The 26,264-nt window shown below is 52.8% G+C and overlaps 2 protein-coding genes across 5 annotated transcripts in view; one reads left to right on the top strand and one right to left on the bottom strand.

Moving 5' to 3' along the window:
- Window positions 1-731: 731 nt before the first annotated feature.
- SNN (stannin) lies at window positions 732-10,628 on the top strand. Its single transcript, XM_072753845.1, has 2 exons — window positions 732-842; window positions 7,638-10,628. Exon 2 carries the CDS (start codon window positions 7,726-7,728, stop codon window positions 7,987-7,989), a length of 264 nt encoding a protein of 87 aa, XP_072609946.1. The 5' UTR covers window positions 732-842; window positions 7,638-7,725; the 3' UTR covers window positions 7,990-10,628.
- TXNDC11 (thioredoxin domain containing 11) overlaps window positions 10,554-26,264 on the bottom strand; it is a 64,934-nt gene continuing 49,223 nt past the window's right edge. For all 4 annotated transcript variants that reach the window (XM_072753844.1, XM_072753842.1, XM_072753841.1 and 1 more), the window contains 5 exons: window positions 21,902-22,694; window positions 19,038-19,180; window positions 18,602-18,711; window positions 15,386-15,466; window positions 10,554-11,312 (listed from right to left, as the gene is read on the bottom strand). In XM_072753844.1, the coding sequence (XP_072609945.1) occupies window positions 10,670-11,312; window positions 15,386-15,466; window positions 18,602-18,711; window positions 19,038-19,180; window positions 21,902-22,694 (1,770 nt within the window). In that variant the 3' untranslated portion in view covers window positions 10,554-10,669. The remainder of the gene's footprint in view (window positions 11,313-15,385; window positions 15,467-18,601; window positions 18,712-19,037; window positions 19,181-21,901; window positions 22,695-26,264) is intronic.

The raw sequence follows: 26,264 nt of genomic DNA, 5'->3' as shown, positions 1-26,264 counted from the left end.
CTCCTCCGCGGGGTCCAGTCTGTACAATGTGTTGAGCCATTAACACAGGGCGCGGCCGTCGGTGGGAGCCTAATCAAGGAGTGAGCACCCTGACTGCGATGGGCCAAGGCTGAGCACCCTGACTGCAATGGGCCAAGGCTGAGCACCCTGACTGCGATGGGCCAAGGCTGAGCACCCTGACTGCGATGGGCCAAGGCGTGCGAAGTGCCTGCAGCCTCAGCTGGCCCCCGAAGGAGAGCTCCGCGCGGGCAGGGTCCGTGCGGGTCTTGCTCCCGGCTGTTTGCACAGCCCCCCGCGAACCCGGCACCCGTGTGTGTGTGTGGGGGGGGGGGGGGGGTGCTCCGCAGGGTGGAGGGAACCGACGCACGGATGATGCATGAATGAGTGAGTGAGTGAGTGAATGACCTGCTCCTTCCCCAAACCAGGAGGTTCAACGCCCAGGTCTCGCCTCCCTCCTGGCCCCAGGGTGCACGGCGCTCTATGCCTGCCTCAGTTTCCCCTGTGCCTCGGGGCGTGGGAGGGAGGGCTGCAGGGGCGCCCCGCACCCACCCGCCCTCCGCCCCCGGGGCCGCCAGCTGCGCGCAGCCCCCGCCCCGCCGGAGCCGCCGGGGCCCCGCGCGCACGTGACCCGCCTCGGCCGGCCCCGCCCCGCCGTCCCAGCGCGGGCTCCCATTGGCTCCCCCGCGCGGGCCACGCCCCCGAGGGGCGGAGCCTGGGTGCCCCGCCCGCCGCAGAGCGGGGCTGCTGCGTCCCGACGGTGCGCGGCGGCCGGACCGGGCGGGCGGGCGGAGCCGGGCCCGGGGCTGCTGCGGGGCGATCGCCGGGCTGCGGGCGGCGCCATGGTGAGCGGGGCCGGGCTGGCGGGAGGGGCGGGCGGGGCGGGCGGGGGCGCGCCGGGCGGCGCGGCCGGGCTGGGGGGCGGCGCGGAGGGGGTGCTCCCCGCGGCGGGGGAGGGGCGGCCCGGGCGGGGGCACGGCTGGGGCAGGTCGCGCGGGGGCCGCGCCCGCGGGCGGCGGTTCTTTGTCCGCTGCGCTGCGGCGAGATCGGGACAAAGGAGGCGGCGGGGGGCGGCGGCGGGCGGCGGCGGGCGGGCGTCCCCCCTCCCCGGGCCTCCCCCCTCCCCGGGCCTCCCCACGCCGCAGCCCGCAGTTCCGCGCCCCCGGCCGGCCGCCGGGTTCCTCGGGGCGCCTCGGGATGTTTAAAATTAACGGAGGAGGCGGGCGTCCTGGCATCCTCCGGGGCGGTCCCCCCCGCGCCGCCCGCCCCCCGCCCCGCCCCGCCGCCGAGGGCTCCGCGGGCTACGGGTGGGAGTGCGGGGCCTGCGCCCATTTCGCAGGTGCGGAGACTGAGGACGGGCCGCCGAGTTCCGTCGGCGGTGACTGCGCGGCGTGGGCACGACTGGGTGTCGCGGTTCCCCGGCCCTCCCCGCCCCAGTCGGGCCGACTGGAGTTGCTTTTCCAGCTGTCGCCCCGGGGGCCGGGCCCCTGCCTCCCTCCCTCCAGCGTCAGAGTGGGGGAGACGGCGTCGCCTGGCAGAGGGTGAGATGAGAGGCGCTGGAGCTCTGGAGCTCGCCTGGCACCGCGCCTGCACGTCGCCCGCGCTCGGCACGCGGTAGCTGCCGGCCGCCTGTCATCCCTGTGTCCCCAGCATCGAGCCCTTGTCCCTGCGGGGCCGCACTGGGGTTCACCTGGCCCCTGAGCCTCAGGCAGGGGAGTGGGGCGCTGCGGGGTCAGGAACGTGACACTTCTGTGCCAGGGTCGACATCTGGGATGCGGGATCCGGGCTGCTTTGGGTTTGATTCCTGCTGCGGCTACTTTTGAGCTGTGCGACCTTGGGCAGTTGGCTCGACTTCTCTGAGCCGCGGATCCCTTATCTGCAGAGTGGGCGTAGTAATAACACTAGGGTTGCTTTGAGGCGGAGAGGAGAGGGTCCGTGGGAAGTGCTGAGCCGCCAGGTGTCTGGAATCCTCCACAACTTTCGTCAGGCATCTGCTGTTATTACCAAAGTTGTTTGGCCAAGTGGGGCTGACCCTGTGAGAGTGACCAGTGGCTGATTCACAGGGTGGGGGCATGAGCCTCAGGCTGGGGCCCCAGGAGACCCAGCCTGAGCTTGGGGCAGTCCCTGGGCTAAGTGCACCAGCTTCCTCTTCTGCCCCCAGGGAACCTAGGGGGTTCTGGTGCAAGCTTCCTCTTCTAGAGGATGGGGTGTGATTGGGTGGGTGATGGGAGGCTGAGATGGCACCGGCTACGTGGAACGCTTAGTTTCCCATTGGCATCCCTGCCCTGCTGTTCTTGGTCCTGGTTTTTGGAGGGCAGGAGCCTTGTGACATGCGTCCCTGGGTCCCAGTGCCTGCTTGGGCCTGGCGCAGAGATGTTTCACCTGCGTCCCGACTGTGGCCACCAGTGCCCTGTCCTCTATATGCCATCCTACGTTCCTAATCAGAAACTAGGCAGCAGACGTTTCTGGTTTGTGAACTGCAGTCCCCTGGAGGCTGAGTCCGGCTTGTTGGCACACCTTGCAGGTGGCTTTGTTGCCCAAGGGCATGGCTTAACCCCTAGCAGCACTCCTGCAAGCCCCCTGCCCCATCCCACCCCAGGTGGAGGGGTTGGCCCCCGATAAGCAGAAGGGTGGGGGTGGCAAGCTGGTGTCCTGCTGGGCGTGGTGACACCCATGATATGCCCAGTTAAGCGAGAAGAAGGTGGCAGGTGTCCTTGAGGGAGAGGCTATTTGTGGTGTCAGCCCGGACCAGGCTGCCTACCCTCCTGGGAGGTGGGTCCTTGGTGGATGGCGGAGGTGATACTAAGGGCTCACTGTCCTCCCTCAGGCACCAAGAAAGGCGTAGTGCCTGGTGACGGTGCAAACCCGGTGGCCCCTTGGCCTTTCTGTTTCCATATTTCTTATCACTGCTCATCCTCCCCACAGTCTGGCTGCTGAGGTCAGGACCTCATTCCCGTTTTGCACACTGCGACTCTGCCATTTAGGAGCAGTTTGCTTGGCTAGGTCAGAACAGCTCCCAGTAGGGGCGGGAGGATGGCGGGGATTTGAATCTGCTCTGCCATTAGCTGTGGTCCACCTGGGCCCGAGTGTGTAAAGTCACCCGTGGCCTGGGGCTAACTAGGGCTCACTTTGGGGGCCTCACAAAGAGGCAGGTAACTGGAACCCAGCGTTACATTGGGGAAGACCTAAACCATGAACTCTGAGGGACAGCAGGACAGTGGAAGGCGTCTACCTGCAACTGTCCTTTTGAACCCACCAGGGGGCAAGGGGGCAGGGAGTGGGGAGCTCCGAGGGTGCCCACAGACTGGCGAGGCTAGGCTTTAGAGCTTGTTTTTTCCAGGAGCTGTGGGTGAGATCTGAGGGCCAGGGCCACGGAGCGGGAGGGTGGAGGATTGGTCCTATGTGTTTTGGGGGATCCCAATGCCAGCCCTTGTCCTGAATGAGAGAGCTGGCAAGGTGATGCTGCAGAGGTTGGGCTGGGGGAGGATGCCCTGTCACCCACCCCCAGAGCACCCAGAGCCTGCAGGCGCCTGGCTGGGCTCTGGCCACCAGGTGGGCCTGCCCTCTGCACTTGGAAGACCCCTTCTTTTGATCTCTGGGCCCCAGGTAGGGTCAGGTCCTGCGTGTTGTCTCCTCACTCGGGCAGTCCACTCAAACTCCGTGCCTCAGTTGCTAATATGGAACCCAGAGCTGTGAGCAGTGTGAGCCGCAGGGTTGTTGGATGAAACAATTGTATGGAATGAGTGTTAAACTACTTAGGTTCTGGGGCGGGGGGGGGGGTGCAGGTTTCCCAGGTGCCATCCTGGGCATCAACCCAGCCCAGGTGTGGCCCTTCCTGGATCAGGGTGAAGGGTCAGCTGACCTGCAGGAGATACCTTGGCTCAGAAGGGGAGGAGGGAAGCCAGGGGAGGCAAAGCAAGCAGGTAGGGTCCAGCCCAGGACACCGGGGCTCAGGGAAAACCAGCCAGTGCCATCACGCTTCACATTCCCTCTGGGCTCTGATTCTCTGTGGCTTCCTCCCCTCCCTGCCCCCCAGCACGTGGAGACAGTTGCCCCTTCAGGGCTCAGGCCTGCTGGGAATCCGCCTGCCCTCACACACTCAGGATGCCAGCTTCTTGGGGTCTGTTGGGGCAGGTGGGGGGACCCACGTGGAGGGTCCCGGGAGTAGCTTTGGGTTGGAGAGCTGGCTCAGGGGTGGGGGCTGCAGACCATGATCCCCATGAGGGCAGGGTCTCTGGGCTTGGAACACATTTATTGAGCACCTGCTGTGTGCTGATAAAGGGCTGGGGATCCATGGTGGGCCAGAGGGACAGTGCCCTCCTCTTACAGATTCAGAGTCCACCAAGGCAACAGCAGCCAAGGAAGCATGTTCTCGACCTGAGAGAATTTCAGGTAGCAGAGAGCACTAGGGAATAAAATGAAGCCGTGCAATGCAAGGCAGTGGCATATGTGGGGTGGTGGCGCATCTGGAGCCAGGGTAGTCTGGGAAGGTACCCTCCCAGAGGCACCCACAGAGAAAGTCCCAAATAACAGGAAGGAGCCAGCTAGTCATGAGACAGAGAAGAACATTCCAGGTAGAAGGAACAGAAAGTTCAGAGGCCTTGAGTTGGGAAGGCGGGGAGGGTGTGAAGAAGCCTGGGGAGGCTGGGAGTTTTGATTCTCTGCTGATGCCAGGAAGGGTTCTGAGCAGTGGATGATGTGAGCAGAGTTTTTAAACGGTCATTTCTCAGGAAATACCTGCTGCGTGAATGCAGGGACAAACAAATGCATGGGGGGGGGGGGGGGTGGTCAGCGAGCACAGCCAGGCATGCCCATGGCTTGGTCACCTGGCTCTGTGCACTTGTGGGGGAGTCCTCCTGGCCTGGCCCCGGGACAGCAGACAGGGTTTTGAGGTCACCCGTCCTCTCAAAGGGTCCCTTTGAGCTAGAGCGGCCCCTGCCTCAGTTTTCCCATCAGGACCACGCGGCTCCCTCCCGGACTGGTGAGGCTCCCTGGCAGGTTTGTCCCCTGGGAACACCCCCCCACCCCAGGGCTTGCTTGCATTGTTTGATTTCCTACTTCCTGCCCCCAAACACACACATACTTCCCGTTCTGAATTGATACTGCGTTTCCTTCCTATCCAGGGGCCTGGTAGGAGGGCAGGCACCCCAGCAGGCACTGGACCCAAGAGGTCCAGGGGGAGGGACAAGGCAGGTGAGTGTTCTCCCTCGCGCGGAGAGCAGGGGGTTGGGGACAGGTTCACCCCACAGGGCTTATGGGCCATCAAGGGGTAGGGAGGAGACCTGTCCTGTCTGGAGGCCCGAGGGGACAGGCCAAGAGGGGTGGGGGGAGCTGATGGCAGCCCTGGAGGTGCCAGGGAAGAGGCCAGGATAGGCTGTGCACTTGGCAGCATGCAAGTGTGCAGGGCCCTTCCTGGAGCCTGATGGGGGAGGCAGGTGCCAACCAGATGGCCGTGCTGTGGAAGCCAGGGTTGCACTGAGGCAAGGGCCCTGGAGGGCGCAGGTGCAGTTGCAGGATGAGACCTTCCTGGGCTGCGGGGCCTGGAAGGCGTCCCTCCCTGAGCTGGACTGACCACCCTCCACACTGTTGATATTTGGGGCCGGATCCCTGTTAGTGGGGGCTGTCCCCTGCACCACGGGATGTTTAGCACATCCTCGGTCTCTGTCCACTCCATACCAGTAGAATCTCTCACTGTCAGCCGTGACAACAAAAATGTCTCCACACATTACCAGATGTCCTCTGGGAGGCTTAGTCACCCTGGCTGGGAACCCTTGAGCAGGGTGAGCGGAGCAGAGAGGCGGGGCAGAGACCTGCCTGGCGAAAGGCCTGGAGGTCAGAGGCGGCAGGGTCAGTGTGGCTGGGGAGAAGCTGGGCCTGGGGACACCTCGGTCAGGCCCTGTAGGTCCCCAGGAGGACTTGGGCTTCTCCTCTGGGTGACGGGGGCATCGGCTGCAGTGGACCCACACAGGGGGGCCAGGGAGCCTGCCGAGAGTGGCAGCGGCAGCCTGACCCTGCAGTTGGAAAGAAGGGGGATCGCCCCCCTCCTGCCCAGGGCACCTCTGCGGATGTGGGCACAGGTGGCAGGGCCATCCTGGGGGGAGCGGCGCTGGTCCCTGGACAGACTCCAGGGGCGTGGACGTAGCTGCCTTTGACCTTCAGGCACGCCTGGACTTGGATGGGCCGGGAGTCTCCTCGAGTCTCCTCGGTGTGGGTAAGAATCACTTCTAATTAAGGCCGTTATTGCTCAAGGACGGCAGGTTCCATCCTGTCGGGAGGGAAAACCTTCCCTTCCAACGCTGCCTCCCTGTGTTAACGTCCACCTTTCCCGGGAGCTGAATTCAGCGGCCAGCCCTTACTGAGCACCGAGCGTGGCACCGGCTTCTCCAACACGCAGGGGCTCGTTACTGTTATTTGCTTCATTTTTGGCGAGGAGGAGATGTTGCAAGGGGCAGGGTCTTGGGACCTGGGGAGCCTGCTAGCTTGGGCACCTCCAGCCTCAGCGAGTGGTCACCTAGAGAGTCGAGGTTTCTTCTCCCTGCTGCGCTTCCCACCGCTGGCTGGCTCGCCTTCACCCCTCAGCAGCAACAGAGGAGGGCTCTGAGGCTCAGCGAGCTGCAGGGGCTTGTGTGAGGTTGGCAGCGGCCAGGAGGTGGTGGTCCAGTGTGCCCTCCTGGCCCCCATCCACCAGCTGATGCTCCGGCCACCCACCGCCCTCCGCCCCTGCACTTGCCAGCAGGCCCTCTCCTGCCATTCCCCAGCCAGAATGCTCCTCCCTGGGGCCTGGCTCTTCCTGCTGGCTCAGTGTCGGCCTTACCTCCCTGGGCATTGCCTGCCCTGCCCGACATAGCATCTTGGCACCCAGTCCCGTGTTCCTGGCATGGCCCTCATGCATTTGTAGTGAGAGGCGCTGGTGTGGGGAGCTGTCTGCAGTCTGGGTCCTGGACCTGGGGGCTGAGCTCACTGCGGGAGGGTAGGTCTGTCCCCTCATGCTTGCCCTCCCTGAGGCTGTCCTGAGCGCCTCCACGTTCTAGGACCTGGCTGCTGAGTGCTCTTTCCAGGCTGGTCACCGTTCCCTTGTGGACAAAGGCTTTCTTCTGCTGCACCCTCTCCCAGGTGTTCTGGAGGACCCAGCTGAGTTGCATCTGTCGCGTGGTTGAGAAAGGGACTAAGTCATTTCCCCGCTTCCTGTCCCTTTGTGTCTGGCCGTCACAAAGTACTGGCTCCTCGGTCCCTGAGTGGTTACCGAACACCTACCAACACGGGGCCTTCAGAACATTCACCTTAAACAGACCCTCTTCCAGCTTCCAGTGGGGTGCAGGGCATGGGCCCCCTTCCCTGCTTCTTGGTTGAGTGGGGAGAGGGGCTCCCATCTGGCAGCAGGAGCATTGATGGTGTCCAGGGTAGGACGTGGAAGGGGGTAGTGTGAGCGAAGACAACGCTCGTGATGTCACAAGCTACGAACAGTGAGAGCCCACCAGCGTGCTTTCCACCAGGATGAGGGCGGGATGGTCAGGCTTAAGACCTGATTAAAAACAGACCCTTCGGGAGAGGCCATCGCCTGCCCCCGGCCACCCCGAGGTGGTGAGCTGTCAGGGCCCCGTGGGGTCCCCAGGGGCGCCTCACGCTGCTTTGTCTTTCAGGGCTCTCGTGTCCAGCCTGAGTTCCAGCCTCGCTGAGCAGACTGCCCCACGAGCTTCCTCCTGCGGAAGCCCCCTCCAGGCGCTGACCATGTCTATAATGGACCACAGCCCCACCACGGGTGTGGTCACGGTCATCGTCATCCTCATCGCCATTGCGGCCCTGGGGGCCTTGATCCTGGGCTGCTGGTGCTACCTGCGGCTGCAGCGCATCAGCCAGTCAGAAGACGAGGAGAGCATCGTGGGGGATGGCGAGACCAAGGAGCCCTTCCTGCTGGTGCAGTACTCCGCCAAGGGACCATGCGTGGAGCGGAAGGCCAAGCTGACCCCGAATGGTCCAGAAGTCCACGGCTGAGCTGGGATGCCGGGGCCCCGACCCCGAGGCCTGTGTGCAGCCCCCCTGAGAGGCAGGGGAGGGGCAAAACCACAGATGCGCTTGCTGAGGAAGGCTTGACACTTGCCAGCATGGCCTCGCTGGGCTTCATCACCGCCTGCACGGACTCCCGAGATCTTGGCTGTCCTTAGCCAGGACACGGTGGCCCTGGGCCTCCCCCTGGCCTCCTGGTGGGACTGCCCATTGCAGGCAGTGGGCAGGCCTGACCTTGCTGGGGCTCACGACCCTGTAGTGCTTTTGTTACTTGAATGTTTAGCTGAGCCTGTTTTTGATGGAGCTACTACTGTAATGCGTGAACTCACAAACCTGTGAACTGTAAATAGGCCCCGGAAGCATGTGCTTAAGCCTTTTTTGCTGATTTTTTAAAAATACTGTGTAGAGCACATGGGACTGGCTGTAGTAATAAGCTGACTCAAGGCTATGGGGGCGTGTCTTAGACACGGAAGGCCCACGCTGCCCTTGGCAGGGACCTCTAATATACCTGTGTGTGTAGGCAGAGGACGTGACCTGTCTTAAGGCTCATGGCTCACCAGCTGGGGTGCTTTGGTGATTTCTGCTTGGTTAGCGGTGGATGGAAGAACCATGCCCCCCTCTCTTTGGGTCGCTAAATGCCAGTTCCTGTCGAGAGTGGAGTTATTGCAAGGAAGCCACCACCGCTGCCTGAGAGCCGGTGAAGGACGCGTCAGGGCGCGCTGACGCGCGTCCCGAGGGCTGCCAGGCGGCCTGGTGGCAGAGCAGTTTCATGAGCATGCTGAGCACTCCCCTGTGCTGTCCTCACCCAGCATTACTTGGCATAGGCTTTTGCTACAAACACCACAGCCTGTGGCGGCTACCTTTTATCTGAAACCCAGCTGGCCCAGGAAAGAGGAAATTGTGGGTTTTGTTTGTTGTATTTAATACTTTCTGCACTGGAGGGGTGGGGGAGGGGACTTTGAGGGTCCCCCCCCTCCTCCTTTTCACACACACACACGTTTTCTTTCTTCTCTGAGCACCACCCACCTGCTGGGGAGGGGACTTCACTTTCCCCTGTGACCCTGCTCTAAGAGCCCCCAAGTGCATGAGCACCCTGAGTGGGCCCCCCCTCCGGGGGAGGGTGCAACGGGGAGAGGGAGTTTCAGGTTCAGGACGAGGTTTTCACGAAGACCGAGAGTTGCTGGTGGCTGTCGGGCCAGCATCCCCACAATCTGCATCTCCAAGGTGTCCCCTGTGGTACCACTTCAGTGAGCTCGCTGAGATTATTGATCCCACCACCATGAGCACGTTCCCCACTACCGTGATTCAAACGTGACTTGTGTTGGCATCTATGGTAATAAACTGGGGACCAGCCCCAGGCTGAACCACGGAGCGCTGGTCAGGGTGCCGGCAGCTCTTCGGGCCCCACTCAAGTCTCTAACAAGCATGTTGAACTAATGATCTGCTTCCTGGAACCTGGAGGAGCGAGCTTAGGGAACACTTCATTTTAGCAGCACACCCTTAAATTGGGGGTCAAACACGAAGTATTAGCTTGGGGGTTGGGAGAAGCACAGCTCTGTAGCTGGGTGGTAGTTGGGTAGCCCACAGGAGATGCCCCAGGGGGTACTGAGGAGCCTCTGCAAGGCAACTGGGCTTTATTTAGTACCGGAGAGCTGCCCTTGGCCCCTAAATGATCTCTCCTGGAGATCCTCCAAGGCCCCACAGGCTGGAGGGGGCCAGCGCTTTCAAGGGTGCCCTGTGGGAGATCGGAGAGAAGGCTGGGTTTCTGATGACGGGCTCTGGAGACCAGTGTGCAAGGTGTAAGGGGTGTCTGACCCATTCCGCTCGCATCTCAGAACTTCCAGGCTTTCTACCTCTACTTTTCCGCAGCCAGCAGCATACACTCAGGCTGTCTTCACCCGGGGAACCGGGGGACCCTGCAGGGCTCACCCTGAACACGACCGCTTGCCTGTCAGACTTGCCCTAAGGTTTTCACGGGGCCAATGAAGTTCTGGTTTTGAAATGGTGAACACTCACTTTCTCCTGGGTTTCGCTCCTGGAGGTTCCTCGTCCCACCTATGCCCCAGTGGCCAGGAGCAACATCTTTACAGTGGCAGTGCCCAGTGCCGGGTCAGGGTCGTGGGCGCAGGGGGCACTGCTGGGGGTGTCTGCGAGGCAACTGGGTGTGCCTGGGAAGGCCGAGAACAACCACATAATAGCTCTCACTGTTCCTATTTATCAATAGCTACTTTTTTTAGCATAGACGCCAGGGCTGCACACTCACATGGCTTAGTTCTGACCTGTCGTTGAATTCTTTCTGAATAGCCCAACTGTTGTGTTCTGGTCCTCTGACGGGTCAGTCAGGAAATCAGCCTTTCATCCTGCATGGCATCACAGAAGCAACAGGAGGGGGATGGGGAGGGAACTCTTGACACTGAGCCACTAAAACACGGACTAACTTTTCAGACAAATGTTCAAATGGACTGTGCTACTGTTTGTCTCAAGCTACCAAGTTTGTGCAATAAGTGGAAGGGATGTCATCCCTGTTCAATAAAAGCTGAATGACATTCAAGTTGATTTTCTAGACCACTGAGAAAATCTTTATTTACAATAAATTTCAATAAAATTTGCATAAATATATTCCCAAAGTACAGTTTCCATCTCTGATTTATTCATGTCATTGTAAAAGTTAGTCTGTCCTGTTCTCATTGCTCCTTTCAGACGCCAGCGTGGAGCTGCTGTTGGAAGGTTGGGGGCTGCTGCCAGGTAGCCGGGGGACACCCGAAGGGTTGGGGTGGCCAGAGCCTGCCTCTTTGGGGGGAGTGAGGTTTTCGGCTCCATCCTTGCCCTCCAGCTTCCGTTCCATGGTCGCCACCAAGATCTTGAGCCATGTGTTCTCAGTGAGGAGGTTTTCCGAGGCGTCGGCCAGCTCCTGGAGCTTCCGGGCCACCTCCTCGAGCTCATGAGTTTTCTGCTCGTACAGGGTCTGCAGCTGCTCGCTGTGTAGCTGAAGCAGGCTGTGCTGCTTCTCCAGGGTCTGCTTCTGCCGGAGCAGCCGGTGCTCGTCCCTGCGCGCACTGGACAGCTGGGCCTCCACCTGCACTTGTGCTCGCTGAAGGGTGCTGATCTCCGCCCTCAGTTTCTGGATCTCTCTCTCCAAATGGGAGATGTGCCCCTGCTGGAAGACTGCCTCGCTCTGAAGACACTCTTTGGTAGGAGGGTTAGCTAAGTTCTGGGGGGTAGAAGCAGGGTCTGAGTGATGCAAAATGAACCTCAGCAGGTTGGGAAGGGTGACAGGAAGGTCTTCAGGGTATTTCACACTACGGTCCTTTCTGGAGAGAAAGGGAAAGGAGTCAGAGGTGAGAATCCCATCAACATTCTTAGTCCAAACCACACTGCTACCAAAGGCCGGGCTGCTTGCTTCCCAGCAAAAGACATTGAGGATTTTGCTTAATACAAGTCAGCCAGGAAAAGGTTTCTGGGCAAAAACTCTTCTACAAAGCTGAGGATGTCCCATATGCTCATTTTGTAATTAAGGTGACTTATCTCAAATGTGTGTCTGCTTCTAAGGACAAAGAGCTCAGTTTCTGAGAACAAACTTCCAAGAAAGACAAGCAGCTCCCAGGCCTTATGGCAGGGCTGGAGGGCACTGGCAGCACGTGGACAGAGGGGCCTCTGCGAGCTCTGAGAGGCCCAGTGGTGTGTAAGGAAGGACGTGCTGGGGCAGGACATCACCTGTGTCACTCCGTGGCCATCCACAGTGCTTGGTGCAATAAGAAAGACGGAACACAGCCGGATTTCTTCAGCTGGCATTTATTACACATTATCCAAGGCACAAGTTCTTAACAGAGGGTAACTATACCCCCCCACCCAGGGTATCTGGCAACATCTGGAGACATTTTTATTACCACAATGGGGAAGGTACCACTCAAGCCCTGACCCCTGACAAGAACACCAACCACAGGACTCCGAGAAGTTAAGGCTGCCCTGCTCTGAGAACACAGAATAAGGAAGGAAAGTGACATATGAAGGGGGTTCCCCCAAAGCTTTGTTGCAAGCCCTGATGTACAAAATTCCTTTTTAGAAGTTGTCAATTAACTGTCTGATGACCAAAATTTGTATCACATCTAAGGGCCCCAGAGCCACCTGCCGGGCAGACTCACAAGGCTTCACTCGCTGTCACAAGCGCCCAGACGAGTGACCCCCCCTGAGCCCCTGTACTGCCTCATCCATAAAAGGAGTAATAAGAGCATCACTGCTCTCAGGGGACTGCTGTATGGATGGCACGAGCTACCTGACTGCTGAGTGTTAGCCTAAAAACAATCATATTATTCTGTGGTATTCTCAGAAACCACTCATTAAAAGCTTACACACACTTTCCACACGCAAAACCAGTGGTCAAATATCTAAGAAAAGACAAAAGGTGTTCTTTTGTGGGCGGGTAGCTCTTTCCCAATGAAATAAAAATCACAGGAAAAAAATCACATATGCCCCATTTTATACATTTACAGAGACTTTCAAATAAATGGAATAGTCAGGTATTTGCAGTAAGTTTATAACCATACACCCCACCCTTTAAAGCATGGTTTTCTTAACATAGAGAAGTGTGCTTCAAGTGGGGCCTCCCAGTCATTCAACAGATGACTAAAAAACCTCCTGGCCCCCATGAAGCGTGGGCAACAAAGTACAAGAGGAGGCTGGCTCTGCCACTAAGATATGCAATGCCAACGTGGTCTTGCAGGATAGAGTAACTGTGAAAGACCCCAGGAGAGAGCTGCCTAGGTACCAAAGTATGTGGGGGAGACGTTTACATTACAGAGAATGACACCTGTAAGGATGCTATTTTAGAGACAGATCCCTGGAGCAATCTCTGTGAATCTACCAAACGGGTGTGCTAAATGGCTTTCCAACTTTTTGGAAGTAACAAGGACACAAGCTGTGAACAAAGTTCCAAAAAGGAATTATTTTGAGAGCGTTGTAGTAAAAGGTCCCAAAGTTTGACTCCACTCTAAATTCATTAGAAGTGTGTTCACACACCTCTAGCACCTAAACAGCTAAATAAAAACATGACATGGGATCCCTGGGTGGCTCAGCAGTTGAGCGTCTGCCTTCAGCCCAGGGTGTGATCCTGGCATCCCGGGATCCAATCCCACATCAGGCTCCCTGCATGGAGCCCGCTTCTCCCTCTGCCTGTGTTTCTGCCCCCTCCCCCTCTCTGCCTCTCTCATGAATAAATAAAATCTTTAAAAAAAATAAAATAAAATAAAATAAACCCAAAAACATGACAGGGTATAAGGTCTCTACTCCCAAAGAGGAGGTAGGATACTGAGGATACTAAGGGCAGGCTGCTCCTCTACAGAAGTGAGGCCCTCCCCAGGGCACACACTACAGTAAGCCAGCTGGGTTCTCACCCAGGCCCGCGCCAGAGCACCTGAATTTGGAAATGTCATGCAAGGAAGAGTGGTTCTCAGACGCCCCTGTGCAGGAATGCCGCCTCTGCCAGGGAGAGGAGGGTCACACGATGTGGGAGGACAAGCTCTTTCATGTAGTTTCTCTCTTCAATGACTATAAAACATGTGCTCACTGGAGACCAATTGCAAGACAGACAAGAGGCATCCCTCACATCACCTGTAATCCTCCTCCAAAATAACTGTCAACATCTTGCTACTTACTGCACACACTTTAACCTAGCACATTTGTGAACTTATATCTCATTAAAATATATATTTATATTCTCTTCACCAAAAATAATATAAACATAAGCATCATGAAAAAATCCTTTTCATTTTCTCTCTTGCACCTGCTCTTGGCCCATTTACACCTTCTGAGTATACCAAACGTTCAACTTGGACCAGCTGACAAGGAGCTCACTTCATTTCTGACCACTCTTTATTTTTAGGAAATAAGAAAAATTCTATTCCTGAGTGGCAAGGCTATGGTTTCCCAAGCTCTGTATAAACAAGGAGCTGGACACTCTTCTTGTATCTAGTATTGTTGAAGGGGCTGCAGGGAGCACCGGTGCACATGCCCAAGATGACATCAAGCAACTCTCTAATTAAAAATCAGTCCTCCCCACACAGCCCAACTCAGTCTCCCAAGCACACGATTCTGTGTGTCTTGTGCTGGGTGTTAGGACTTTATCACTTTCCTAAACCATGTCTGAAATTCCAAAACCATGCTTCATTCAACTTCATGTCCAACCTCCATCCCACAGAGATGAAATTGCTAGTGTTACTATCCAGGATTCCTTGGCTGTGTGGCACTTTAAATGCTTAGAAAGAAAAAGGTTCATCAGGACAGTTAGCAGAACAGGATGAGTCACACTCTGTTTTTAGTATGTGATGTGACAGGACCCAACTACCCCAGGAAGTATTCCAGCAAAAATTCCTTGAGATAAAGAGGAAAAAACAAGGAAATGATTCAGTCCCCATGAAGGAAGCACTCTCTTGGAGAAAAACAAAGTATGGCAGTGGCTGCAGTGAACAATAGAAGTGAGTGCAGGAAATGAGAACCGGAGACATCCTATGTATGACTTAGGAACCTCACTAAAATAATCCTGCAAACGCTTCTCCCTGGAAAGATACTGTCAGAGCTGCGTGACTGGTCCCTGAGGACCCGTCCTTCTACAAACAAAGGGAATCTTTTTAAAAAGGGGACAGAACATTTGGTTTATCAAGCTTTCAAAGGCCAAGAGTTAATTTCCCTTTTACCAAAACATCCGCATCCAACACTTACTAATTGCCAAGTTAGGCTGTCCCTTTGCTGATGTCCCATCCCCGTCTGCTGGGCTTTCAGGGTAGGTGCTGTCATCACGGAACTTAGAGTCCGCTTAGACAAATGTGGAGACATCAAGGTGACCGCCCCAGGGCGGATGTTCACAGATGTTTGCATAAGTGGGGAGAAGGCGCCTAGAATCCCAGGATGGGGTGCAGTGGGGAGGAGAGTCTCCATTTCCAACTTGTACAAGAGGGACAAGGCAGTCACCAGCAGGACTCCATGGAAAATGACAAACGTACGAGCCTGGGGCAGGCAGGGCCTGATATCCAGGAGGCCCAACGGATGAGCTACCGTCACCTGGCCCACGTGAATGCAGCTCTTTGCTTTCCAGCCACTGTATGCTCACAAGGCCAAGAAGGCACACCAGCTCTGATGGCCACATTCATGTTCGTGAGTGCCCCACACTCTGGGAGGGGCAAAGTTTTCACCAAAACCTCATGTGACCTTGTGACACCAAAGCTCTTTTACCCTTAGTCCCTAATGGCACATTTTGAGCAATGTAATTTTATTCAAAATAATTTAGTAATAGCTAATGATCTGCATTTCACTTCTGTAAAGTACCTTAAACTCATTTCATTTTCGGCAAAAGGATCCCATCTGCCCAAATATTGAAAAAACTCAGCATTACCTGTTGCAGGGAAAAAATAAGACAGTAGGAAGACGGTCGACCATAAATTCCCATGGAAGGTCATTCTGAGATACATCAATCCTGGCAAAGGGAAAGATGAGAAAAAGTTAAAGATCAGTCCAGGACACTCCCAACGTGAAAGAACCTTCCCTGATAACGAAGAGCCTGGAGTATTTTCTGTGGCCCCACTGATCAGCTCCTCTTAGGGAGAGCACTACCAACGCAAGCTGGCTGCAACTCAGGCAAGAAGAACCGATTCTTCCAGAACATGCCACTTTCCACTCAATTTATGGAGCGGAAGTGACATATCCTGTGAGTAAGTATGAACTTTCCCAAAAAGCTCACTGACATTGCTGGGGGCCGTCTACCCGCCTGATGGAGTCGGGTATCCATCCCGAAATTCCCCAAATTCGCTCTGGAAAAAGGAAATCATTGTCCAAAATACATCAAGCCTCTGAAGACATAAGAAAATTAGAAAATAAAGCTTATACTCTATTTTATATTTATGTTTTGTATATCTGGATGGAGGCTACAAAACATGGACTTTCTTAGCAGATCTTAGATTAATTTTCTAATACAGAAAATGACATCTGTGCTAAATTACCCAACCTGTGCTTTTTTACTATTGAAGTAGTGGCCCCTCCTGCAGCCGGCACTCAGCTAAGCGTGCAACAGTCCCCCACCCCAGCCCGCAAGTTTTGCTCAAATGGTGCAAAAACAAAACACATCCTAGAAGAGGGGAGCAGATCAAGTGGAGGACCACTTGGCCAGGAGGTTCCGATGTCAATCATCAAAAACAATGCACACAAAAGATGGCAATTTTTTTAATCACTAACTTGAAACAAGCTTTCAGAAAGCATAATGAGGGGTGGGAGTGAATCAGTGCAATGCATTTGTCCAGAAGGATGACCAAATTATAATGGTTTTACACAATTTAACAAAACAGGACTCCTGCCTCTGCCTGGGACAGCCTACTTAAAACATCAGAGTTCTGTTTTCTAAATAAATGGTTATTGAATGCTTTAGTCTATCATCAAATACTTTTTTTCTCCTGAGTTTTACTTCAGAAAAAATGTACAATCAGAAGAAAAACATGATCATAAACCTCCATTCAGAATTCCACTGGGCTAATCAGGACTTTCTTTCTGGGATTCTTATTCGAGCTTGGTGTAGACGCCTACATATTGTGGAGAGCGGCATCCGTACATCTCACATGTGATTCTTTTCAACTAATTATATGAAAAGCATTGTTCTAATAAATGGGTAAAAATCCCTTCAAACTCCCAGTCACAATTTACTTAGGCGCTGCTCTCCTGGTGGACATAAATCACGCTACAGTGACAGCTCACGCTTCTCTCCAAGTCCCAGTTCCTTAATTCCCCAAAGTGAAATTAACTGGGGCAAAAATGCATAACTATTTTTGTGCTTTCTTACAAATGTTGCTAACATGCTTTCCAAAAAGGTTCCACCGAATTCACTTAATCCTATGAGCTACTTCTGACTGTGCCAATTTCATTTGACTCTATCAACACAAGACTCCCGTCACTTAACAGCACCTATAAGTGTAAATGATACTGTTATTGTTTTAATTTACACTGACTAGACTGTACTCTCCCTACTTATGTATTTACACTCTCCTCCTCCAGGAGAATCCTACTCCTCACCTCTCTTCTTCACCCAGGAGTCCCTCCCAGCTGTGTCTCCCCCTGCGCCCCAGGTGGTTTTTCACTGTGGTAATATACACACAAAATGTCCCAGCCTGACCATTTCTGAGCGCACTGCTCAGCAGCATGAAGTGCACCCATGATGCTGTGCGGCCATCACCCCACCCGACTCCACATCGGTTTCTTCATCCTACAAAACACAGACTCTCTCTCCATTCAACAGCTCCCCACTCTCCACTCCCCCCGCACCCACCATCTACTTTCTGATTCTGTGAATCTGACTCGCCTGGGTGCCTCACATCAACACAGTACGCATCCCTTTGTACCTCATTTAGCACTGAGTCCTCAAAGGTTATACATGTTGTCAGGTGTCAGAATGTCCCTCCTTTTTAAGGCTAAAGAACACTTCCCTGTGTGGACAGACCACATTCCCCTCTCGGCAGTTCCTTAAACCCCTATTCTTTCTCAGGGTCTGGAGTTGGGAGTCCTGTCCTTCACTGACAGGCTATGTGACTCTGGGCAATACCTTCCCTCTGTGGCTCAGTTTCCTCCTCAGTAAAAAGAGAGCAACAATTATACCTGCTTCACTGCATGTTCTGACAAGGTCAGTTAACATGTATAGAGAAAAACCTCATTGCAAAGTAACCCCTCAAATTTGGCTCTAATCATTACTTATAGCAGATCCAGTGGGTGAAATACAGGGGCTGTAAAACATAGCTAGTGTCCTTTCTAAAAGCCTACTTTCCTTATTTTTCTCACTGCACGGAGTGGAATCCGTTCATCTAGTGGAATCCGTTCATCTTTAATTATTTTTTGTAACTGCTTCACTTTGGAAAGTTTCCATCTCTCAAAGGAACTAGCAAACCCAATATTCTATGTTCTGCTATTTTTTCCTATGATTTAATCTTTTATATTTAATTCTGTCTGGAAGGCTGAAGTCTAAACAGCCCCCCCGCCCCCTGAACAGCTTAGTACCTTTTCCAAAAACACTTTAAAGGCTTGTTTCTATAAAACAACGATTTAAAAACTGTTTTGATTACTACAGAGGCCACATCCAGTACCCACGGAATCATGAAACTAAAACACACAGATATCAACCAATCCTTCCTTCTAATTTTAGGAGCGAGAAGGGAAACCCGGACCTGGTGGAGAGATCTGCTCCAGGGCTGGTTGGCAGCACATCAGGGAGCGGCCCCCTTTCTCTGGGCCGAGGCTCTAGCGCCATGCAAGTCCATGGGCACCCTTCCCATGCTATTCCGGGGAGTTGGCCACTCCAGGAGTTGTCTTAGCAACCAGGTCAGCACTGCTCCCACCACACTCACCCTCCCATGAATTCAATCAGGGCTAAACATACTCGACACTATAGAAGGAACACTTAGAACTCATCAGGAAAACTTTGGTTTCAGTGAGGTTTTGCTCATGGCTTTCAGCTGACAATGAAATTGCACCCTGCCCAGGGTTAATGGAAAATGGGCAGACCCCTGCAAACCAAGTGGCTAAGCCATAAGGAGGAGAGACAGGCACAAGCCCAAAGTGCCGCAGGCTCCCTTACCTTGCCACAGTGAATGTGTCCGACGGCAGGAGGCGAGCTAGCTGGATAAAGACATGATTGAGGGATGGACAGAAGCCGCACCACTGTGCATAATAAAGCAGCAAAACGTCCTGGGGGAAGGGAAGATGGCTGTTACTGGCGCCTCGGAAATGGGCTCATGTCCTCATTGTGCTTAGAACCCAGCAGGCATTCAAGAAATGCTGCTTATGCACCAATTATGAAAAATTTCATTTTTAGAGCTTTCCAATTACGGGCCTTCTCTAAGGACTTTTGGCAGTTAGAAAACCACCGTGCAACTCATGTGCATTGTGCAAGAAGACTGCCACAAGATTAATCTGCTCATCAAACCTGAACGCTCACCCCAGGAACTGCAGCTCTGGGAATTATTTTAAAAGGGAGAGATGGCTTAACTTTTGTCTCTCTCATTATTCCATACCTGTTTTTGAAGGACCACTTCCCAAAAGGTATCAGTTGTCACTTCAGTGATTAGATGCTGAGAAGGGAACTGGGCAGAGTCACTTCCTATAAGATGTCTTTTCAAGGGACTGTAGAGAACGCTGAAGTTTTGAATAAAAGACTCTAAAAATAAAGAGAAAATGAGATCAGCTCTTTGCTAAGTACAGGGAGAATAGCTGGCCTACTTTAAACTCTACATTTAAAAACCTGGGCTGGCTTCACAGGCTTACATTTTTAACACTTCCTCTACAGGTAAAACCCTGACTGCAACTGCCCAGGTAAAACCCTGACTACAACTGCCCAGCATGGCACCAGGTGTAGCTTTGAGACAACTCCCCAGACGGTGATTTAGGTAACAAAACACTGTGCGGGATCAGATGCTCTAGTATTTACAGACTAGGAATTCTCTTTTTTCTAACAGGACTGGTCCACAAATAGACACCCGAGACTGCACAGATCAACACGCCACAATCTTTAAGAGATTTCAACCTACAATTCTAAGACCTTTATTTTTTTATTTTTTTTTAAGATTTATTTATTTATTCATGAGAGAGAGAGAGAGAGAGAGAGAGAGAGAGAGGCAGAGACACAGGAGGAGGGAGAAGCAGGCTCCATGCCGGGAGCCCGACATGGGACTCAATCCCGGGACTCCAGGATCACGCCCTGGGCCAAAGGCAGGCACTAAACCACTGAGTCACCCAGGGATCCCCCCAATTCTAAGACCTTTAAACATCACTACAAGGGCAGCTACTAGACAAGCTGTTGCAAGTGGACAGGTGTCTCATGCTCATAAATTCAAGAACAAGGAGCTATGGTTTTTGTTTATTCAAGTTTTTCAAGTTTCCTTCTTGAAAGTTTAGGAAAAATAAACTCAATTATATTTAGTGGGAAAACCTATATATATAACCCAGAAGCAATACTAAAGCCTAACTTGACCTGACACCTCTCCTCATAAACTCCACTGTCCTCAGATTGCTTGGTTGTCTGAAGCAGGGCTGGTCTGCGCTCTCCCTTCTTTCTCCTTCTTCTAACCCTCTCTATTTTGAGGTCTTGATGAACAGAGACGTGTTCTGAAGAGGGGAGAGGAAGTGAAGGGTGTCATGTGCATACTAAACAGAGGTCACTGTCTACATCTGAGTAACTTACTTGGCTATGTTTCTGAGACATAAAACCAAAAATTTTCTCCTCATCTAAATGAAGCCTAAATCCCTAAACTGGCCAAGAGAAGCCAACATAAAAGTCAACTCTGCAAATCAATGACACAAAGTATTTTTTCACAAGGACCCTTACAAATGTGGTCGTCAACTACAGGAATACAACTGAGCTAGATGTGTGTGTTTCACAGTAGATACTCTGAAGAAGGCTTCTTTCAGATGACCCTTAAATTCAAATTGAATACCATTATGAGCTCACTGAATGCTTGAGTATTACTGAGCAGAATTCACAGAAGTCCAATGAACACTCCAAAAACACAGGCTTGTTTCACTTTAAGAAAATTCAGTACACCAAAATGTAACTTTAGAAAACACAGATGAGGTGCAATTTGTAGTATCAATGGAGAATGCAATTCATAAAGTGATTGGTTCACAGGGTTCCTTTCAACACTTAGGAGCTTCATGGTTATAATATATAATTTGGGGGGATCCCTGGATGGCTCGGCAGTTTGGCGCCTGTCTTTGGCCCAGGGCTGATCCTGGAGTCCCTGGGATCGAGTCCCGCGTTGGGCTCCCCACATGGAGCCTGCTTCTCCCTGCCTGTGTCTCTGCCTCTCTCTCTCTCTCTGTCTCTATCATGAATAAATAAATAAAATCTCAATATATAATTTGACAGGGGAAAAAAACCAACATTTACATAAGCCTTTCCAAAAGTGTCGATTATCAGAAACAAGCTTCACCTGGGCTTTAAAGAAGACCGATAAAAAGACTATTATTTAGGGGGCTCTGAGTTTACTCTTGCTTTCATACCCTCTAAAACTTGGAAATAACAGGTTTCCCTCCCTACCAAATTCCTCCTGTCTGCATTTGGCAAACACTGACTTTCCCCGTGTTACCAATGAGGCTGAACTAACACGGCTTTTGAATTCTCACTTCCTTGTGTGGACATCAAGTATGTCAGCAAAGTCCTGGGAACAGGACAGCATGGGTTAGTTTACTGCGGCTGCCAAGCCCCAGGGGCAAGCTCGCAGATGCTTTCCCATAATGGGCCCCCCACCCCCAAAGTGGTTTTTGCTGGTTTGCAAGGGGACACTTATTGCACTGGATGCTTGTTTGTTACAATCAAGGCACGAAAGGTCAGAGCAGCGTTTCTCAAGGAGGTATAAACAGCAACAGAACAAATTAGGTTTTGTGGCCTTGATATTCATACATCCAAACCTGTGAGACAAAAGGGAGGACAGGTGGTTCTACTGTTTCACTGCTTCCTAAGCTCCTTTAGAGTGGCACTGCTGTGGGGGCTCATGTTCATCAGTCCCCTGGGATGCTCCCATCAGAATGACTCTCCACCACACTGCTTTCCCTGGGGCCAGGTTCCCACCCCATGCAGCCCACTCCAATTTAGAAATGGGACAAGCACTATCAATCTGGAACTTTGACCACCTACCTCCCCACCCCCCACAAGGGGCTACATGACAAACTTATCCAAAATTTGGAGTTAGGAAGTTTGTTCCAATGAATAAACAAAATGAGCTTCTTTTAAAATTATGACCAACTGCAGCCTATATATTTTAAATGAGCTAAAGAGCTGATGTCCCCCCGTGACCAAATGTACTGAGATCCTGGATGAAAGTGACCAGTATTAAGTTAAGCAAAACTTTTTATGTTTGGGGAAGGAAACTGCCCACAGTACCTAGGGTGAACTTCATAAGAGCTTGTTTTGGATCCAAGATATAGTGAGACTCTTCTTTCACATCAACAATCGTGGCGAATTCCTTCACCCGAGTGGCACTCGGAGCCCCCAGCCTCTCTGCATATAACCAAAATAAATTTGAATCCAAAAGGTAGATGTTCAGGGTCTTGTTGGTTCTGCAGCTCAGGCCTGTGAAGTTTGTGCTACTCACGTCCACCTCAGGAAAGAGATACCTGTTCTCCTCAATGTGAGGAACGGAGCCTGGGGGATCAACCTCACATTTCTTCTCAAGGGAAGAAAACGTGATGGTCGGGGTTTCAAAGACACTTTGTCCAGAATCAATGAAGCCCGTCACGGCCCTGTTTATGGTCCTGCAACATGCAGTGTAGTAGCTGAAGGGACTATAGGAACTCAGAAAATTGCTGCATTCTATGCTGTCCGATGCCACATGATAAAATGTCTGCTCCTTGAGGTAGAAAGAATCCAGAGCTGCCGCCATCTCAAAAAAGCTGCACTGAGGCATGCCCACCGAGCTCGGCCTGACACCCCCCGTGCTCTGGTTGACACACAGCTCGCAGACGTTGTGGGTCCTGGAGACGGAGTGCCACTGGGGCAGCACCACGGTGTTACAGCAGGGGGATGCCGTGATCAGCGGCGGCTCCGGCAGCTGCTCAGGGGGTTCAGGTGCTAGAGGCCTTAATAGCGGGGTGTCTGCCCGCCGCAGGTGCTGCAGGAGCTGCTCCACCACCTCGTCCCCGTGACAGTTGTTATACTCCAAGGCCACTTCGGTGATCTGAAAGACAGGCAGAGCTGGTGAGAGGCACGATGACAGTGGAGGGAAAGAGCCCCGAGGCCCGCAGGCGGGGGAAGCATCCTGCTGTGCTTCACGAAGAGCCGCGTCCTCTCCTGGTGCCAAAGAGGAAGAGGAAACCTGTGCACTGAAAGCTATTAACAAAGGGGCTCAGATTCTCTCAGAACATGTCCCTCTATCAACAGGGAGCCAACTGTGCAGAGAGGGAGAAGGCCTTAGAGGTGGACGTCTTTGTCACTGCACAAGAGCCCAGCTCACCCACGACATGTTTCCTGGCCGAGGGGCCAGGGACAGATTTTTAATCTCAACTCCCAGGGGACGGCATTTCCCCTTCGAGCTTTGGAACTCTTACATACGTGCAATGTCTTTTTTTACCTTAATTAAGTCTAAATATTTCCCAAACATCTCACGAACGGATCACAATACTTCACAGCATGCGTGTTTCCAAATAAATTCACACCTCACAGGAGACCGCAAGTTCAACCTGTTCCAAACCACATTTGTCCATCGCACTTTCCCCCATAACGCTCTCCTTCCCCCATACTGCCCTCTCTGGGAAAATAGCATCATCAAGTGGGAATGGTGATCCTTTGAGTTCCAACCTCCCCTTCATGTCAGTGCAAGCCTCAAGCCCAGCCGCCTCTGACTTGAGCAACATAAAGCCAGCCTTTCTGTGTCCCCAAGGCCACAGCCTCAATCCAAGCCTTCAGTTGTCACAGACCACAACCATGTGCTCTCCCCTGCCTCACTCAGCCTCCACATTGCCACTGTTAATTCTAAAACTACCACCCTAAGCACAGCACTCTGCAGCCAAATGATATTCGATGGCTCCCTACTACCTGGAGGATAAAATCCAGCGAAGTCTGGCCTGTGTCTGCTTTTTCAGTGTCGCTCCTCCCTCTTTAGACCAGGGCTGGCCGGGACCTCCTCCATCTGACAAACCTCAATACTGTACCCGAGGCCCAGCATCAGCAGGGTGGCTACTTCAGTAAGGCTAACACCACCTCACCCTACCTCAGCTGGGAAGAGTTCAGTTCTGCATCTTCAGAGTCCCAAAGCCCTTCCCACAGTCTCACAAGTATCTGCTGAGACGTCCTCACAAGCTTATGGACCCTCATGGGTAGGGACCCTGTTTGATTTCTCCTGTCTTCCCCAGAGCCTAGCACAGAGCCAGGCACAGAACAAATGCCCAAGAAGCTCTGGTGCATGAATGGCATCTTAGGGTAACATACACATTTCCACTTCCTGGGGAGATTAACCGTTTTACTCTCAGAGATCAGTATTAGCCTGATTAGATTTACATTTCATTCTACAACTATTTCCAAACTGAATACCTTTTACTACCCACCTCAGGTTCATAAGGAAAACTAGCAAGTCATTATAATCCAAAGGCATCTACTCCATTTACTCTCTAAAACAGAATCATGGGGACGCCTGGGTGGCTCAGCGGTTTAGCACCTCCCTTTGGCTCAGGGCATGATCCTGGAGTCCCGGGATCAATCCCACATTGGGCTCCCTGCATGGAGCTTGCTTCTTCCTCTGCCTGTGTCTCTGCCTCTCTCTCTGTGTATCTTTCATGAATAAATAAAAATATAAAAAAATAAAATAAAAAAAATATAACAGAATCATGTACTAACTTGGATCAAATCCTGCCATTTAGTTAAAAGGTGTTAAGTCACTCAGGATTTTGTTTCATTAAAATGTGTGTGTAGGGCAGCCCGGGTGGCTCAGCAGTTTAGTGCCTGCCTTCGGCCCAGAGTGCAATCCTGGAGTCCCAGGATCAAGTCCCATGTTGGGCTCCCTGCATGGAGCCTGCTTCTCCCTCTGCCTGTGTCTCTGCCTCTCTTTGTCTCTCATGGATAAATAAATAAAATCTTTAAAAAATAAAAAAAGGGCAGCCCTGGTGGTGCAGCGGTTTAGTGCTGCCTGCAGCCCAGTGTGTGATCCTGGGGACCCAGGATCAAGTCTCACGTTGGGTTCCGTGCATGGGGCCTGCTTCTCCCTCCGCCTGTGTCTCTGCCTCTCTCTCACTCCCTATGTCTATCATGAATAAATAAAATACAATCTTAAAAAAAAATAAAAATAAATAAAATGTGTGTGTAAAGCCAGTTAATGAGTGCTTTTCCAATTTTAAAAACATCCCCCAATTTTATATATATAGTATTTATAGAGTGTTGATTCAAGACACATGCATTTGTACAGAAAAACAAACAGTTCTTGAAAAGATCATTTTAGATGATAAACCAGTGTTTCATTTTTCCCCCCACACAAAAACATCTCAGCCCTTTCTGGATAAGGCTCTGACAGCACATCACACTAATAAGGTCAAGCCCATATGATCCATAGGAACCCAGCTGCCCTCTGACCACATCTGGGCACTGCTTGACACCCAAAGACACACTGGATTACCATTTTCACCTACGCCCCTTGCAGTCTCCCAAAAAAACCCCACAAAAATTCAAGTTTTTACTATAGTCTTTTACAAAAACAACCATGACTCTGCTCATGAGGCTTAAACATCGCGAATACCTCTGAGCAGTGCTGGTAAAGGGGGAAAGAGTCACACAGACCCTCTGCTGGCTGCAGTGAGCATCTCTCTGGGGAAGCCCACTGAGATGTCCTGTGACCTCTCTAGGACCCTCTGTAGAGATGAAGGGATCAGTGGCCTGACGCTGTGTGCAGTGCAGGCTGTATTCTGTGGCGAGGGTCGAGGGGGAGTGCATGTGTATAAGCAGCTGCCGGTGCCGGACCGGGCCTCACAGTGGAGCCAGCACACGGCCATCTTCTTGTTTACTCCCCACCACAGCTGCCTCAAAACCCCTAGCTTGTCAAGCCCCAACACTACTACCCTCACGGGACACTGACCTCAACAATAGAAACTTCCTCTACCATCTGCCCAAGTTGGGCCTAGAGGTAGTCACGGGGAAAAAGGCTTATTATGGCTTAACCTCTTCTGGGGTTGGGGAGCTGATGAGTTTAGAACTCACTCTGGGAGTGTCCGACTGTGGTGTTCATTCCCCCACCCCAGCCACCCTCACCCTGATGGCTTCCTTACCTCTGCTCACACACCCCCACTTTCCTCCCCCACCAAGCTCTGGATTTTACTACTTCCCACACTCCTGGAACACTGCGACCTGGAAAACTTTACTAAGGAATACACAGCTCTGCTGACATCTCTCCTTTGTCAGTGAGATTGTGACGGCAACAACTAATCCAGAAGTCCTCAAAGATGTACCCAACGGCCTCCCCTCTTCAGGCTTTCAATCTGGTTCTTCACCAGGCAGCCCCTATTAGGGCCCCACAACCTACAGTACTTCTAATCCTGAACCTGCAGCCACTTCCCCATCACCGTGCCTCAGCTCAGGCTGTGCCTTCCCTTACATTTCTCTCAATGCATCAACATCTTGGCCACCCCGAAAGTCTGTCCCCCATATCTTCCCTGTGCACAGCCTCTCCTAACCTCACCCCTGCCTGGCCCTCAGCATCCTGGGACAGAGCCCTCTCTCCTCTAATTCCTCCTGACCCGGGCCTGGGGCTGACCTTCCTGTGCCT

Source organism: Vulpes vulpes, chromosome 3 (genome assembly GCF_048418805.1).
Source record: "Vulpes vulpes isolate BD-2025 chromosome 3, VulVul3, whole genome shotgun sequence".
Lineage (NCBI taxonomy): Eukaryota > Metazoa > Chordata > Mammalia > Carnivora > Canidae > Vulpes > Vulpes vulpes.
The sequence above is the reverse complement of the archived record's forward strand: the minus strand, read 5'-3'. Positions and strand labels throughout refer to the sequence as shown.